Source organism: Ranitomeya variabilis, chromosome 6 (assembly GCF_051348905.1).
Source record: "Ranitomeya variabilis isolate aRanVar5 chromosome 6, aRanVar5.hap1, whole genome shotgun sequence".
NCBI classification, from domain to species: domain Eukaryota; kingdom Metazoa; phylum Chordata; class Amphibia; order Anura; family Dendrobatidae; genus Ranitomeya; species Ranitomeya variabilis.
In genome coordinates this window covers 559,671,417-559,685,189 of record NC_135237.1, presented here as the reverse complement: position 1 = coordinate 559,685,189, position 13,773 = coordinate 559,671,417, and the positions used below count along the sequence as shown (strand labels likewise).

The 13,773-nt window shown below is 39.7% G+C and overlaps 1 protein-coding gene across 1 annotated transcript in view; it reads left to right on the top strand.

Annotated features, from left to right (window-relative positions):
- Positions 1 to 13,773, top strand: part of LOC143783081 (uncharacterized) — a 76,141-nt gene that overhangs the window by 14,240 nt on the left and 48,128 nt on the right. The window contains exons 8-15 of the mRNA XM_077271317.1: positions 2,722 to 2,823; positions 3,200 to 3,298; positions 3,881 to 4,081; positions 5,115 to 5,216; positions 6,134 to 6,232; positions 6,539 to 6,667; positions 6,787 to 6,912; positions 9,928 to 10,044. Coding sequence (XP_077127432.1) covers positions 2,722 to 2,823; positions 3,200 to 3,298; positions 3,881 to 4,081; positions 5,115 to 5,216; positions 6,134 to 6,232; positions 6,539 to 6,667; positions 6,787 to 6,912; positions 9,928 to 10,044 — 975 coding nt within the window. The remainder of the gene's footprint in view (positions 1 to 2,721; positions 2,824 to 3,199; positions 3,299 to 3,880; positions 4,082 to 5,114; positions 5,217 to 6,133; positions 6,233 to 6,538; positions 6,668 to 6,786; positions 6,913 to 9,927; positions 10,045 to 13,773) is intronic.

Sequence of the window (13,773 nt, the reverse complement as noted above, 5' to 3'; positions counted from 1 at the left end):
CTCCTAACTCAGGATGGGGCTCCTTAGCTGAGAAACTCTCTGCCCAATATTCACTACCTTTAGAAAGTTGAAAAGTAGCGTTTGCTGATACTGAAAAGGACAAAAGTATAGCTTTAGCCCCAATGTTAATTGCTATTCATCATCTTACATACAGAGCTCAGCAGGCAGTATCCCACATGACATGCTCAGACACAGAGCTCAGCAGGCAGTAGCACACGTGACATGCTCAGATACAGAGCTCAGCAGGCAGTATCCCACATTACATGCTCAGATACAGAGCTCAGCAGGCAGTATCCCACATGACATGCTCAGATACAGAGCTCAGCAGGCAGTATCCCACATGACATGCTCAGATACAGAGCTCAGCAGGCAGTAGCACACGTGACATGCTCAGATACAGAGCTCAGCAGGCAGCATCACACATGACATGCTCAGATACAGAGCTCAGCAGGCAGTATCCCACATTACATGCTCAGATACAGAGCTCAGCAGGCAGTATCACACATGACATGCTCAGATACAGAGCTCAGCAGGCAGTAGCACACGTGACATGCTCAGATACAGAGCTCAGCAGGCAGTATCCCACTTTACATGCTCAGATACAGAGCTCAGCAGGCAGTATCCCACTTTACATGCTCAGATATAGAGCTCAGCAGGCAGTATCCCACATTACATGCTCATATACAGAGCTCAGCAGGCAGTATCCCACATTACATGCTCAGATACAGAGCTCAGCAGGCAGTATCACACATGACATGCTCAGATACAGAGCTCAGCAGGCAGTATCACACATGACATGCTCAGATACAGAGCTCAGCAGGCAGTATCCCACATTACATGCTCAGATACAGAGCTCAGCAGGCAGTATCCCACATTACATGCTCAGATACAGAGCTCAGCAGGCAGCATCACACATGACATGCTCAGATACAGAGCTCAGCAGGCAGTATCCCACATGACATGCTCAGATACAGAGCTCAGCAGGCAGTATCCCACATGACATGCTCAGATACAGAGCTCAGCAGGCAGTATCGCACATGACATGCTCAGATACAGAGCTCAGCAGGCAGTATCCCACATGACATGCTCAGATACAGAGCTCAGCAGGCAGTATCCCACATGACATGCTCAGATACAGAGCTCAGCAGGCAGTATCCCACATGACATGCTCAGATACAGAGCTCAGCAGGCAGTATCCCACATTACATGCTCAGATACAGAGCTCAGCAGGCAGTATCCCACATTACATGCTCAGATACAGAGCTCAGCAGGCAGTATCACACATGACATGCTCAGATACAGAGCTCAGCAGGCAGTATCACACATGACATGCTCAGATACAGAGCTCAGCAGGCAGTATCCCACATTACATGCTCAGATACAGAACTCAGCAGGCAGTATCCCACATTACATGCTCAGATACAGAGCTCAGCAGGCAGCATCACACATGACATGCTCAGATACAGAGCTCAGCAGGCAGTATCCCACATTACATGCTCTGATACAGAGCTCAGCAGGCAGTATCACACATGACATGCTCAGATACAATGCTCAGCAGGCAGTATGCCACATGACATGCTCAGATACAGAGCTCAGCAGGAAGTATCACACATGACATGCTCAGATACAGAGCTCAGCAGGCAGTATCACACATTACATGCTCAGATACAGAGCTCAGCAGGCAGTATCCCACATTACATGCTCAGATACAGAACTCAGCAGGCAGTATCCCACATTACATGCTCAGATACAGAGCTCAGCAGGCAGCATCACACATGACATGCTCAGATACAGAGCTCAGCAGGCAGTATCCCACATTACATGCTCAGATACAGAGCTCAGCAGGCAGTATCACACATGACATGCTCAGATACAAAGCTCAGCAGGCAGTATGCCACATGACATGCTCAGATACAGAGCTCAACAGGCAGTATCACACATGACATGCTCAGATACAGAGCTCAGCAGGCAGTATCACACATGATATGCTCAGATACAGAGCTCAGCAGGCAGTATCCCACATGACATGCTCAGATACAGAGCTCAGCAGGCAGTATCCCACATGACATGCTCAGATACAGAGCTCAGCAGGCAGTATCCCACATGACATGCTCAGATACAGAGCTCAGCAGGCAGTATCCCACATGGCATGCTCAGATACAGAGCTCAGCAGGCAGTATCCCACATGACATGCTCAGATACAGAGCTCAGCAGGCAGTATCCCACATTACATGCTCAGATACAAAGCTCAGCAGGCAGTATCGCACATGACATGCTCAGATACAGAGCTCAGAAGGCAGTATCCCACATGACATGCTCAGATACAGAGCTCAGCAGGCAGTATCGCACATGACATGCTCAGATACAGAGCTCAGCAGGCAGTATCCAACATTACATGCTCAGATACAGAGCTCAGCAGGCAGTATCCCACATGACATGCTCAGACACAGAGCTCAGCGGGCAGTATCCCACATGATATGCTCAGATACAGAGCTCAGCAGGCAGTATCCCACATGACATGCTCAGATACAGAGCTCAGCAGGCAGTATCCCACATGACATGCTCAGACACAGAGCTCAGCAGGCAGTATCCCACATGACATGCTCAGACACAGAGCTCAGCAGGCAGTGTCACACATGACATGCTCAGATACAGAGCTCAGCAGGCAGTATCACACATGACATTACATCATGGGGTTAATTCCTTCTGTGTTTTCTGCAGATGGACAGATCTCCCCTGCATGTTGCTGCAGAGAGGGGACACTCCGGGATTGTGGAATTACTCACAGAAAAGTTTCGGGCCAATGTTTTAGCTCGGACTAAGGTGAGAAGAATCTTTAAGCTACTTCTCTTGTGCATTTTTAACCTGTTTTTGTGCCAAACATAAAGGCCGATGCAAAACAGAGAAGTCTCAGCCTTTATACTTTGCCTTTATTGTTTAAGTTATTCATATTTTGTCAAAAACAAACTAGAAGAAAACGTGATTGGGGCTCTGACACCCACCAGCTACATAACAGAAGTCTGCAGCTCCTGCACATTATTTCCAGGAGGAGCTGCAATGTTACCCAGTAACCACAAGGGGGAGCACCAGTGCTGATGTCCTACAGTCCTCCCTGCTCCTGGGCAAAGCCCCTCTAACCCCAAATAATTCCCCAAATCCTTTTTTATATTTCCTCATGTTCTTCTGATTTACTTCCTAGGACGGCGACACTCTAATGCACATCGCCTCCCAGTGTGGACATTCAGAAACTGCGCTCACCTTCCTGAAGAAGGGCGTCCTGCTACATATGCCCAATAAGGTGTGTAGGAAATTAATGTCAGCGTCATGTGCCACCTAATGGACTCGCCAAGGTCAAATACCACTTTAGTAGTAGAGAAGTAAATCAGACAGTCATTGTCCTCTTACAAATTTACACGGTTCTCTGAATGCAGCCTGCAGTGTAAAGAATGGCGGCTTTGATTACAAATTTGGAGGACATGTAAAAGAAAAAAAACAAACCTCTGTGCTGGATAATATGAGGCTGTGTCTTTTTTGCAACCTCACTATTTACTGTACTTGACTAACTTATCACGTGGATCCCCAACAATCCAAATCTTGAGGGCACAACTTTGTTTATATTAGATTTAATTGAAGTGAAAAGGAAAATAGTATTATTTTTATATTCAGTGAAAATAAGCTACTCAGGGGAGGGTCTAATTGATAAGCACCGCCCATGAGGGCCTGAGAAAACAGCTACATTTATTTTAAAGGCTGTCTCTATTAATGGCTAGCACATTTGTACATTATATATTATATTAAATGTTGGAAACAGTCTGTAGACCCCTGTATATTAATATTATTATTATTGATAATGGTGTTGTATGTTTTCCTTGCCCTGCAGTCAGGGGCATTGTGCCTCCATGCAGCAGCCAGGAGGGGGCACACTGCTGTGGTAAAAGCGTTGTTACAGAAGGGGGCTCAAGTCAATGCTAAAACCAAGGAGAATTATACCGCCCTCCATATTGCTGTGGAGAACTCCAAACCGCAGGTGGTCCAGACCCTGCTCGGCTTCGGAGCACAAGTACAACCCAAAGGAGGGAAGGTGAGAGCACAAAGGCCCATGTGAAAGTTAAATACATTGTTTCATTTATTTTTATTTCTTTTTTACCCTGTAAAGTAGTTGTTTAATAGAGGGGGTCCAGAAGAAGCCCCTACAAAGAGCTGAAATTCAATCCCCTTGTTGCTTCTTCCCATGCCTATTACTTGATACGGCCACAGGATGGCGACAGAGTCCCACATGCTGATACAATGTAGCCATGAATGTATCACTGATGGCTTTATAGGACTTGATCCATCAGGACTTTGTGCTGCGTCTTCCATTTGTGACACATTATGAAGTCAAAGACGTGACTCATCTCTGCTGGGAGCCCGGATTTATTCCTGTGCCCAGATCCATAAAATAAAGTCAGTTTCTTTTTATTGCAGAACTTTACAAGGATCTCTCACTTATTCTCAGCTGCATTTTTCATCTACGTCCGTGTTCTCCGACCTCTGGGTGTTACAAAGTAACAACTCCCATCGTACCCTGACAACCTCTGCTGTAGTTTGCAAAACCCGAAAAGTCACAGGTTGTCAATTTGGGCTCAAAATGGGTAGACATACTGCTATGGGCGCAAACTGCTTTACATATCCCCCATTAGTATGTGTGATGTAATTCTGGGGTAATAGGGGCCCCTGAGAACCCCATTATATCAGTCTCCATCCTGACGTTTCTTGAGATTTGGTTACTCTTTGTCGAGAATACGAATGATCACCAGATAAAATTGATGTAGTTCTGCGAAGTCTTGGTTACAGGATCTCCCACCGTTTTGTGTATAAAGCTCCTATGAAGACCTATGTGCTAATGCCAGGAATGATGCACTCGTTACCTAATTCTAATTAGTAGGACAGTCTGTCAAAAATAGAGACCCCCCCGAAGGCGCTCCTGAGGAACCCACCTGTCAAAAACTACTTTAATGAACAGGGTTTCCATTCATTGACAGCAAACAGAGATCTAGAAGTTGGTGATGGTTTGAAAGTACATTAGAAAGTTGCAGGCTGACTCCTATACCGTGACGCGTCCATTTATCACTTAGGACCAGGAGACTCCGTTACACATTGCAGCGCGGATAAAAGATGGTGAGAAAGTGGCCGAGATCCTGCTGAAGAGCGGAGCTGATGTCAACATGGAGCGAGTGGTGAGTAGGACACCACCCGATATCATTCCTAACTCCCAATGAAATTGCTTGTTGTGCGAGGTCCTTACCATGGAAGGCTAGTGAAGATTAATCTCTTGCTTCACCTCATGCCGCCATCGGGTTGGATGTTGCTGTACATTTCTCACTGCTTCCAGCCACCACTAGAGGGAGCTCACTATATACAGATTTATACAATCACCACTAGGGGGAGCTCACTATACACAGATTTATACAATCACCACTAGGGGGAGCTCACTACATACAGAATTATACAGCCACCACTAGGGGGAGCTCTCTACATACAGATTTATACAGCCACCACTAGGGAGAGCTCACTACATACAGATTTATACAGCCACCACTAGGGAGAGCTCACTACGTATAGATGTATACAGCCACCACTAGAGGGAGCTCACTACATACAGATTTATACAGACACCATTAGAGGAAGCTCAAAACGTACAGATTTATACAGCTACCATTAGAGGAAGCTCACTAAATACAGATTTATTTAGGCGCCACTAGGGGGAGCTCACTACATACAGATTTATACAGCCACCACTAGGGGGAGCTCACTATATACAAATTTACACAGCCACCACTAGGGGGAGCTCACTATATACAGATTATACAGAAACAACTAAAGGGAGCGCACTTCATACATATTTATACAGTCACCACTAGGGGGAGCTCACTACATACAGATTTATACAGTCACCACTAGGAGGAGTTCACTATATACAGATTTATACAGTCACCACTAGGAGGAGCTCACTATATACAGATTTATACAGCCACCACTAGGGGGAGCTCACTGCATATGAATTCATACAGCCCCCATTGAACTCAGAAATATGTCTTTTTCTTAGCTCTTGTATCTCCACTCTTATTAGTGTCATTTTTTTTCTTCTTCTCAGAACGGAGAAACTGCAGTGCATACAGCCGCTCAATATGGCAATGTAAAGATGATCCGAACATTGATGGAAGAAGGAGGAGAGGTCACGTGGCAGTCAAAGGTGCTTCATATTCAGTCATTCCTTTGTTCCATTGTTGTGTAAAATACTGAACATGTGAATGTGGCCTAACAGTGCAAATATTGATGAAAAGCTTGTATTCTGTCTGTGCCGCGGGGATATATTTTATGCATTTATTTTAGCACCTATGGATCATTTGTTTGGCATTGGCCTGGGGAACATCACTCGCCTCCCCTATATAGTGTTGTGTCATAGCGTCATGGAGATCACCGTCAGATTGCATAAATCTTAGCACCCGCAGAATGTTTGGGGACCATCACTCATTTGACCGTGACCGTGTCATCCCAGGCTGGAGAGAGCGCCCTGCACACCGCCGTCCGGCACTGTCACCTGCCCATTGTGGAGGTCATACTTAACTACCTGACCAGCGAGCGGAGCCCGGCGGATGCAATGGCCTCTGTCCGGAAACCCAACCAGGTAGGTCACAGATGGTAAATCTCCAATGATCGACGAGCTCCAGAGCAGATCCTGGTGGGCGGTGGGGGTATCTGGTCTGCTGTCAGACTATATGATAATGGTGGATATTTTCCTTCCAGGAAGGGGAAACAGCTCTACATCTAGCAGCGGCCGTGGGTAAAAACCTGATCCACTGTCAGGAAGAGGCTGTGAAGATCATCAGACTCCTGCTGGATCATGATGCTGATATTTCCTCCACATCGCAGGTGAGGAGAACCCTGAATATCCATTGTTAGCAGCAATGATTACATGAGAATGAGAAATGCCCAGGTTCAGATTTCCAACAATCTCCAATGTGTTCCGGAGTGTTCTTTATTTTATACCCTTTTGAATATAGATTTTCTGTGCATAAATTTAGGCAATTCATACAAGGTAGAAAGTAGCAGAATTCTTACCTGCATAATTAGGAAAAGACATCTATAGATCAGCGCACCCGAACATTTTCTACCAAGACAGATGCAAAAACCTTCTGGATATCAATATTAAACTGCATCGCTGTCACAATCGCTAAATGATAATAATTGGACGCTCCCAGGCTGTTATTCCTACATTGAAATATTAATTGTAGCCCAATCTCTGCTTTTGCTAATCCTGGAATTCTGCCCCGGACTTAGTATTGGAGCAGTGTACTCACCTGAATGCCGATCGGTCCCCTAAATCTTTGATTAAGATAATAATAATTAGAGAAAATATGTTTAAGTACAATTAATTAAATACATTTAGAAAAACAAGAAAACTTGACAAAATACCCGATGTTCCTGTTCGAGCATTACTGTCATGCATTATGTTTCCGGCACCTTTCACATCCCACAGCGAAATTTAAATAAATGCTAAGTGCTATAATAATATTTATTTGGAAAGTTTACAGTGCAGAAAAGCTTGTTGACTACTACGAAGATTTATGGCTATACATAGGGATCAGCTGCCACTCTCCGGGCCGGCGGCACGTTCAGGGGCCGGCTCAGTACATAGACCCCAGCTTCATACACATCAATGTTTATGCTGAAACCTCCTCTATATAAACGATATCCGGCACTTGGCTCCGGCACAGTCCTCCACTCCAGACAGTGATCATGGAAGACAACCGCACGGGACCCAGGAGAAAAGTGATTACAATACTGGAGAGCAAAACAATAAACCAAGCAATAAGTGGGCAAAATTAGAATATAAATACTGCTCCTACGTACAGGAATATAACTAGAATAAAACTGCTCCCTATATACAAGAATATAACTACTATAATACTGCTCCTACGTACAGGAATATCATTACTATAATACTGTCTCCTCTGTTCAGGAATATAATACTGCCCTATGTACAAGAATATAACTACAATAATACTGCCCCTATGTACAGGAATATAACTACTATAATACTGCCCTATGTACAAGAATATAACTACAATAATACTGCCCCTATGTACAAGAATATAACTACTATAATACTGCTCCTATGTACAAGAATATAACTACTATAATACTGCCCCTATGTACAAGAATATAACTACTATAATACTGCCCCTATGTACAAGAATATAACGACTATAATACTGCTCCTATGTACAAGAATATAACTACTATAATACTGCTCCTATGTACAGGAATATAACTACTATAATACTGCCCCCTATGTACAAGAATATAACTACTATAATACTGCCCCTATGTACAAGAATATAACGACTATAATACTGCTCCTATGTACAAGAGTATAACTACTATAATACTGCCCCTATATACAAGAATATAACTACTATAATACTGCCCCATGTACAAGAATATAACTACTATAATACTGCCCCTATGTACAAGAATATAACTACTATAATACTGCTCCTATGTACAAGAATATAACTACTGTAATACTGCTCCTATGTACAAGAATATAACTACTGTAATACTGCTCCTATGTACAAGAATATAACTACTATAATACTGCTCCTATGTACAAGAATATAACTAGTATAATACTGCCCCTATGTACAAGAATATAACTACTATAATACTGCTCCTATGTACAAGAATATAACTACTATAATACTGCCCCTATGTACAAGAATATAACTACTATAATACTGCCCATATGTACAAGAATATAACTACTATAATACTGCTCCTATGTACAAGAATATAACTACTATAATACTGCTCCTATGTACAAGAATATAACTACTATAATACTGCCCCTATGTACAAGAATATAACTACTATAATACTGCTCCTATGTACAAGAATATAACTACTATAATACTGCTCCTATGTACAAGAATATACCTACTATAATACTGCCCCTATGTACAAGAATATAACTACTATAATACTGCTCCTATGTACAAGAATATAACTACTATAATACTGCCCCTATGTACAAGAATATAACTACTATAATACTGCTCCTATGTACAAGAATATAACTACTATAATACTGCTCCTATGTACAAGAATATACCTACTATAATACTGCCCCTATGTACAGGAATATATCTACTATAATACTGCTCCTATGTACAAGAATATAACTACTATAATACTGCTCCTATGTACAAGAATATAACTACTGTAATACTGCTCCTATGTACAAGAATATAACTACTATAATACTGCCCCCTATGTACAAGAATATAACTACTATAATACTGCTCCTATGTACAAGTATATAACTACTATAATACTGCTCCTATGTACAAGAATATAACTACTGTAATACTGCTCCTATGTACAAGAATATAACTACTATAATACTGCCCCCTATGTACAAGAATATAACTACTATAATACTGCACCCTATGTACAAGAATATAACTACTATAATACTGCTCCTATGTATAAGAATATTACTACTATAATACTGCCCCTATGTACAAGAATATAACTAGAATAATACTGCTCCTATGTACAAGAATATAACTAGAATAATACTGCCCTTGTAGAAGAATATGAATAATCAATCACTGTTCTTGTAAATGGCCATAGATTATGTTAGTGCTATAATATTAAGAAATTGAAACAATATATCATTGCACCTTGAATATTACATATAAACAGATATTTTGGACCATTTTTCTCAGCTTACTGTATATTTCCTCTATCATTTGCTAGTTTTATCAGATTTACTTTATTACTGTACTGACACTTATACGGTCTTACATTGTCAGTGATATGTAGAATTTTGATGGTAGATTTCATCTATGCTGGTAAAAATTTATTTTTTCCTCTCTGCAGACTGGGGAGACTCCACTGCATTACTGCGCCAGGATGGGGAATGAAGACATTTTACTGGAGATTATTAAACATATAAGCTCCAGCCAGATGCAGCAGACCATGAACAGACAGGAAAAGGTGACCGGTGACTGAGTGATTTATGCAAAGAAACATTTCATATTCTAGAAAGTGCACCAAGTACTAAATTTCTCATTTAGAAAAGTGTACATTTTTAGTGCCTTTGACCCCTCTTTATGCACAGTTTCATTCTAAGGCTACGTTCACACGATCCTTTTTTTGCTGCGGATCCGCAGCGGATTTTGCACTGCGGATCCGCAGCCGTTTTCCATGCAGGGTACAGTACAATGTAACCCTATGGAAAACTCCAACTGCTGTGCCCACTATCCTTTTTTCCGCTGGAAAATCCGCGCTGATTTTCTGCGGAAAAAAAGAAATACCATGTCAATTCTTGCTGCGGATTCCGCTCCTGTTTTCAACATGCACCAATAGGAAAGTGCTGTTGAAAACCCGCAGAGGAATCCGCAGACGAAACAGTCGGGAAATCAGCAGTGCAGTTTTACACTGCGGATTTTCCAAAACAGGACCTGAAAAAAAAAGGACCAAAAAAAGGATCGTGTGAACGTAGCCTAAGTCTGGTAAGTGATCTGAGACAGAATTATCATAGTAATTATATTCTTTTACCTGGTCCACCATTATAGTTTTAATATAGGGGCAGTATTATAGTAGTTATATTCTTGTACATAGGGGCAGTATTATAGTAGTTATATTCTTGTACATAGGGGCAGTATTATAGTAGCTATATTCTTGTACATAGGGGCAGTATTATAGTAGTTATATTCTTGTACATAGGGGCGGTATTATAGTAGTTATATTCCTGTACATAGGGGCAGTATTAAAGTAGTTATATTCTTGTACATAGGAGCAGTATTATAGTAGTTATATTCTTGTACATAGGGGGCAGTATTATAGTAGTTATATTCTTGTACATAGGGGCAGTATTATAGTAGTTATATTCTTGTACATAGGAGCAGTATTATAGTAGTTATATTCTTGTACATAGGAGCAGTATTATAGTAGTTATATTCCTGTACATAGGGGCAGTATTATAGTAGTTATATTCTTGTACATAGGAGCAGTATTATAGTAGTTGTATTCTTGTACATAGGGGCAGTATTATAGTAGTTATTTTCTTGAACATAGGTGCAGTATTATAGTAGTTATATTCTTGTACATAGGGGCAGTATTATAGTAGTTATATTCTTGTACATGGGAGCAGTATTATAGTAGTTGTATTCTTGTACATAGGAGCAGTATTATAGTAGTTCTATTCTTGTACATATGGGCAGTATTATAGCAGTTATATTCTTGTACATAGGAGCAGTATTATAGTAGTTGTATTCTTGTACATAGGAGCAGTATTATAGTAGTTATATTCTTGTACATAGGGGCAGTATTATAGTAGTTGTATTCTTGTACATAGGGGCAGTATTATAGTAGTTATATTCTTGTACATAGGGGCAGTATTATAGTAGTTATATTCTTGTACATAGGGCAGTATTATAGTAGTTGTATTCTTGTATATAGGAGCAGTATTATAGTAGTTATATTCTTGTACATAGGAGCAGTATTACAGTAGTTATATTCTTGTATATAGGAGCAGTATTAGTATTATAGTAGTTATATTCTTGTACATAGAGGGTAGTATTATAGTAGTTATATTCTTGTACATAGGAGCAGTATTATAGTAGTTATATTCTTGTACATAGGAGCAGTATTATAGTAGTTATATTTTTGTACATAGGAGCAGTATTATAGTAGTTATATTCTTGTACATAGGGGGCAGTATTATGGTAGTTATATTCTTGTACATAGGAGCAGTATTATAGTAGTTGTATTCTTGTACATAGGGGCAGTATTATAGTAGTTGTATTCTTGTACATAGGAGCAGTATTATAGTAGTTATATTCTTGTACATAGGGGCAGTATTATAGCAGTTATATTCTTGTACATAGGAGCAGTATTATAGTAGTTGTATTCTTGTACATAGGAGCAGTATTATAGTAGTTATATTCTTGTACATAGGGGCAGTATTATAGTAGCTATATTCTTGTACATAGGGGCAGTATTATAGTAGTTGTATTGTACATAGGAGCAGTATTATAGTAGTTATATTCTTGTACATAGGGGCAGTATTATAGCAGTTATATTCTTGTACATAGGAGCAGTATTATAGTAGTTGTATTCTTGTATATAGGAGCAGTATTATAGTAGTTATATTCTTGTACATAGGGGCAGTATTATAGTAGTTATATTCTTGTACATAGGGGCAGTATTATAGTAGTTATATTCTTGTATATAGGAGCAGTATTATAGTAGTTATATTCTTGAACATAGAGGGTAGTATTATAGTAGTTATATTCTTGTACATAGGAGCAGTATTATAGTAGTTATATTCTTGTACATAGGGGCAGTATTATAGTAGTTATATTTTTGTACATAGGAGAAGTATTATAGTAGTTATATTCTTGTACATAGGGGCGGTATTATAGTAGTTATATTCCTGTACATAGGGGCAGTATTATAGTAGTTATATTCTTGTACATAGGAGCGGTATTATAGTAGTTATATTCTTGTACATAGGAGCAGTATTATAGTAGTTATATTCTTGTACATAGGGGCGGTATTATAGTAGTTATATTCTTGTACATAGGGGCAGTATTATAGTAGTTATATTCTTGTACATAGGAGCGGTATTATAGTAGTTATATTTTTGTACATAGGAGCAGTATTATAGTAGTTATATTCTTGTACATAGGGGCGGTATTATAGTAGTTATATTCTTGTACATAGGGGCAGTATTATAGTAGTTATATTCTTGTACGTAGGAGCAGTATTATAGTAGTTATATTCTTGTACATAGGGGGCAGTATTATGGTAGTTATATTCTTGTACATAGGAGCAGTATTATAGTAGTTGTATTCTTGTACATAGGAGCAGTATTATAGTAGTTATTTTCTTTAACATAGGTGCAGTATTATAGTAGTTATATTCTTGTACATAGGGGCAGTATTATAGTAGTTATATTCTTGTACATAGGGGCAGTATTATAGCAGTTATATTCTTGTACATAGGAGCAGTATTATAGTAGTTGTATTCTTGTACATAGGAGCAGTATTATAGTAGTTATATTCTTGTGCATAGGGGCAGTATTATAGTAGTTGTATTCTTGTACATAGGGGCAGTATTATAGTAGTTGTATTCTTGTACATAGGAGCAGTATTATAATAGTTATATTCTTGTACATAGGGGACAGTATTATAGTAGTTATATTCTTGCACATAGGGGCAGTATTATAGTAGTTATATTCTTGTACATAGGGGACAGTATTATAGTAGTTATATTCTTGTACATAGGGGCAGTATTATGGTAGTTATATTCTTGTACATAGGAGCAGTATTATAGTAGTTATATTCTTGTACATAGGGGCAGTATTATAGTAGTTATATTCTTGTACATAGGGGTAGTATTATAGTAGTTATATTCTTGTACATAGGGGCAGTATTATAGTAGTTATATTCTTGTACATAGGAGCAGTATTATAGTAGTTATATTCTTGTACATAGGGGCAGTATTATAGTAGTTATATTCTTGTACATAGGGGTAGTATTATAGTAGTTATATTCTTGTACATAGTGGCAGTATTATAGTAGTTATATTCTTGTACATAGGAGCAGTAATATAGTAGTTATATTCTTGTACATAGGGGCAGTATTATGGTAGTTATATTCTTGTACATATGAGCAGTATTATAGTAGTTATATTCTTGTACATAGGAGCAGTATTATA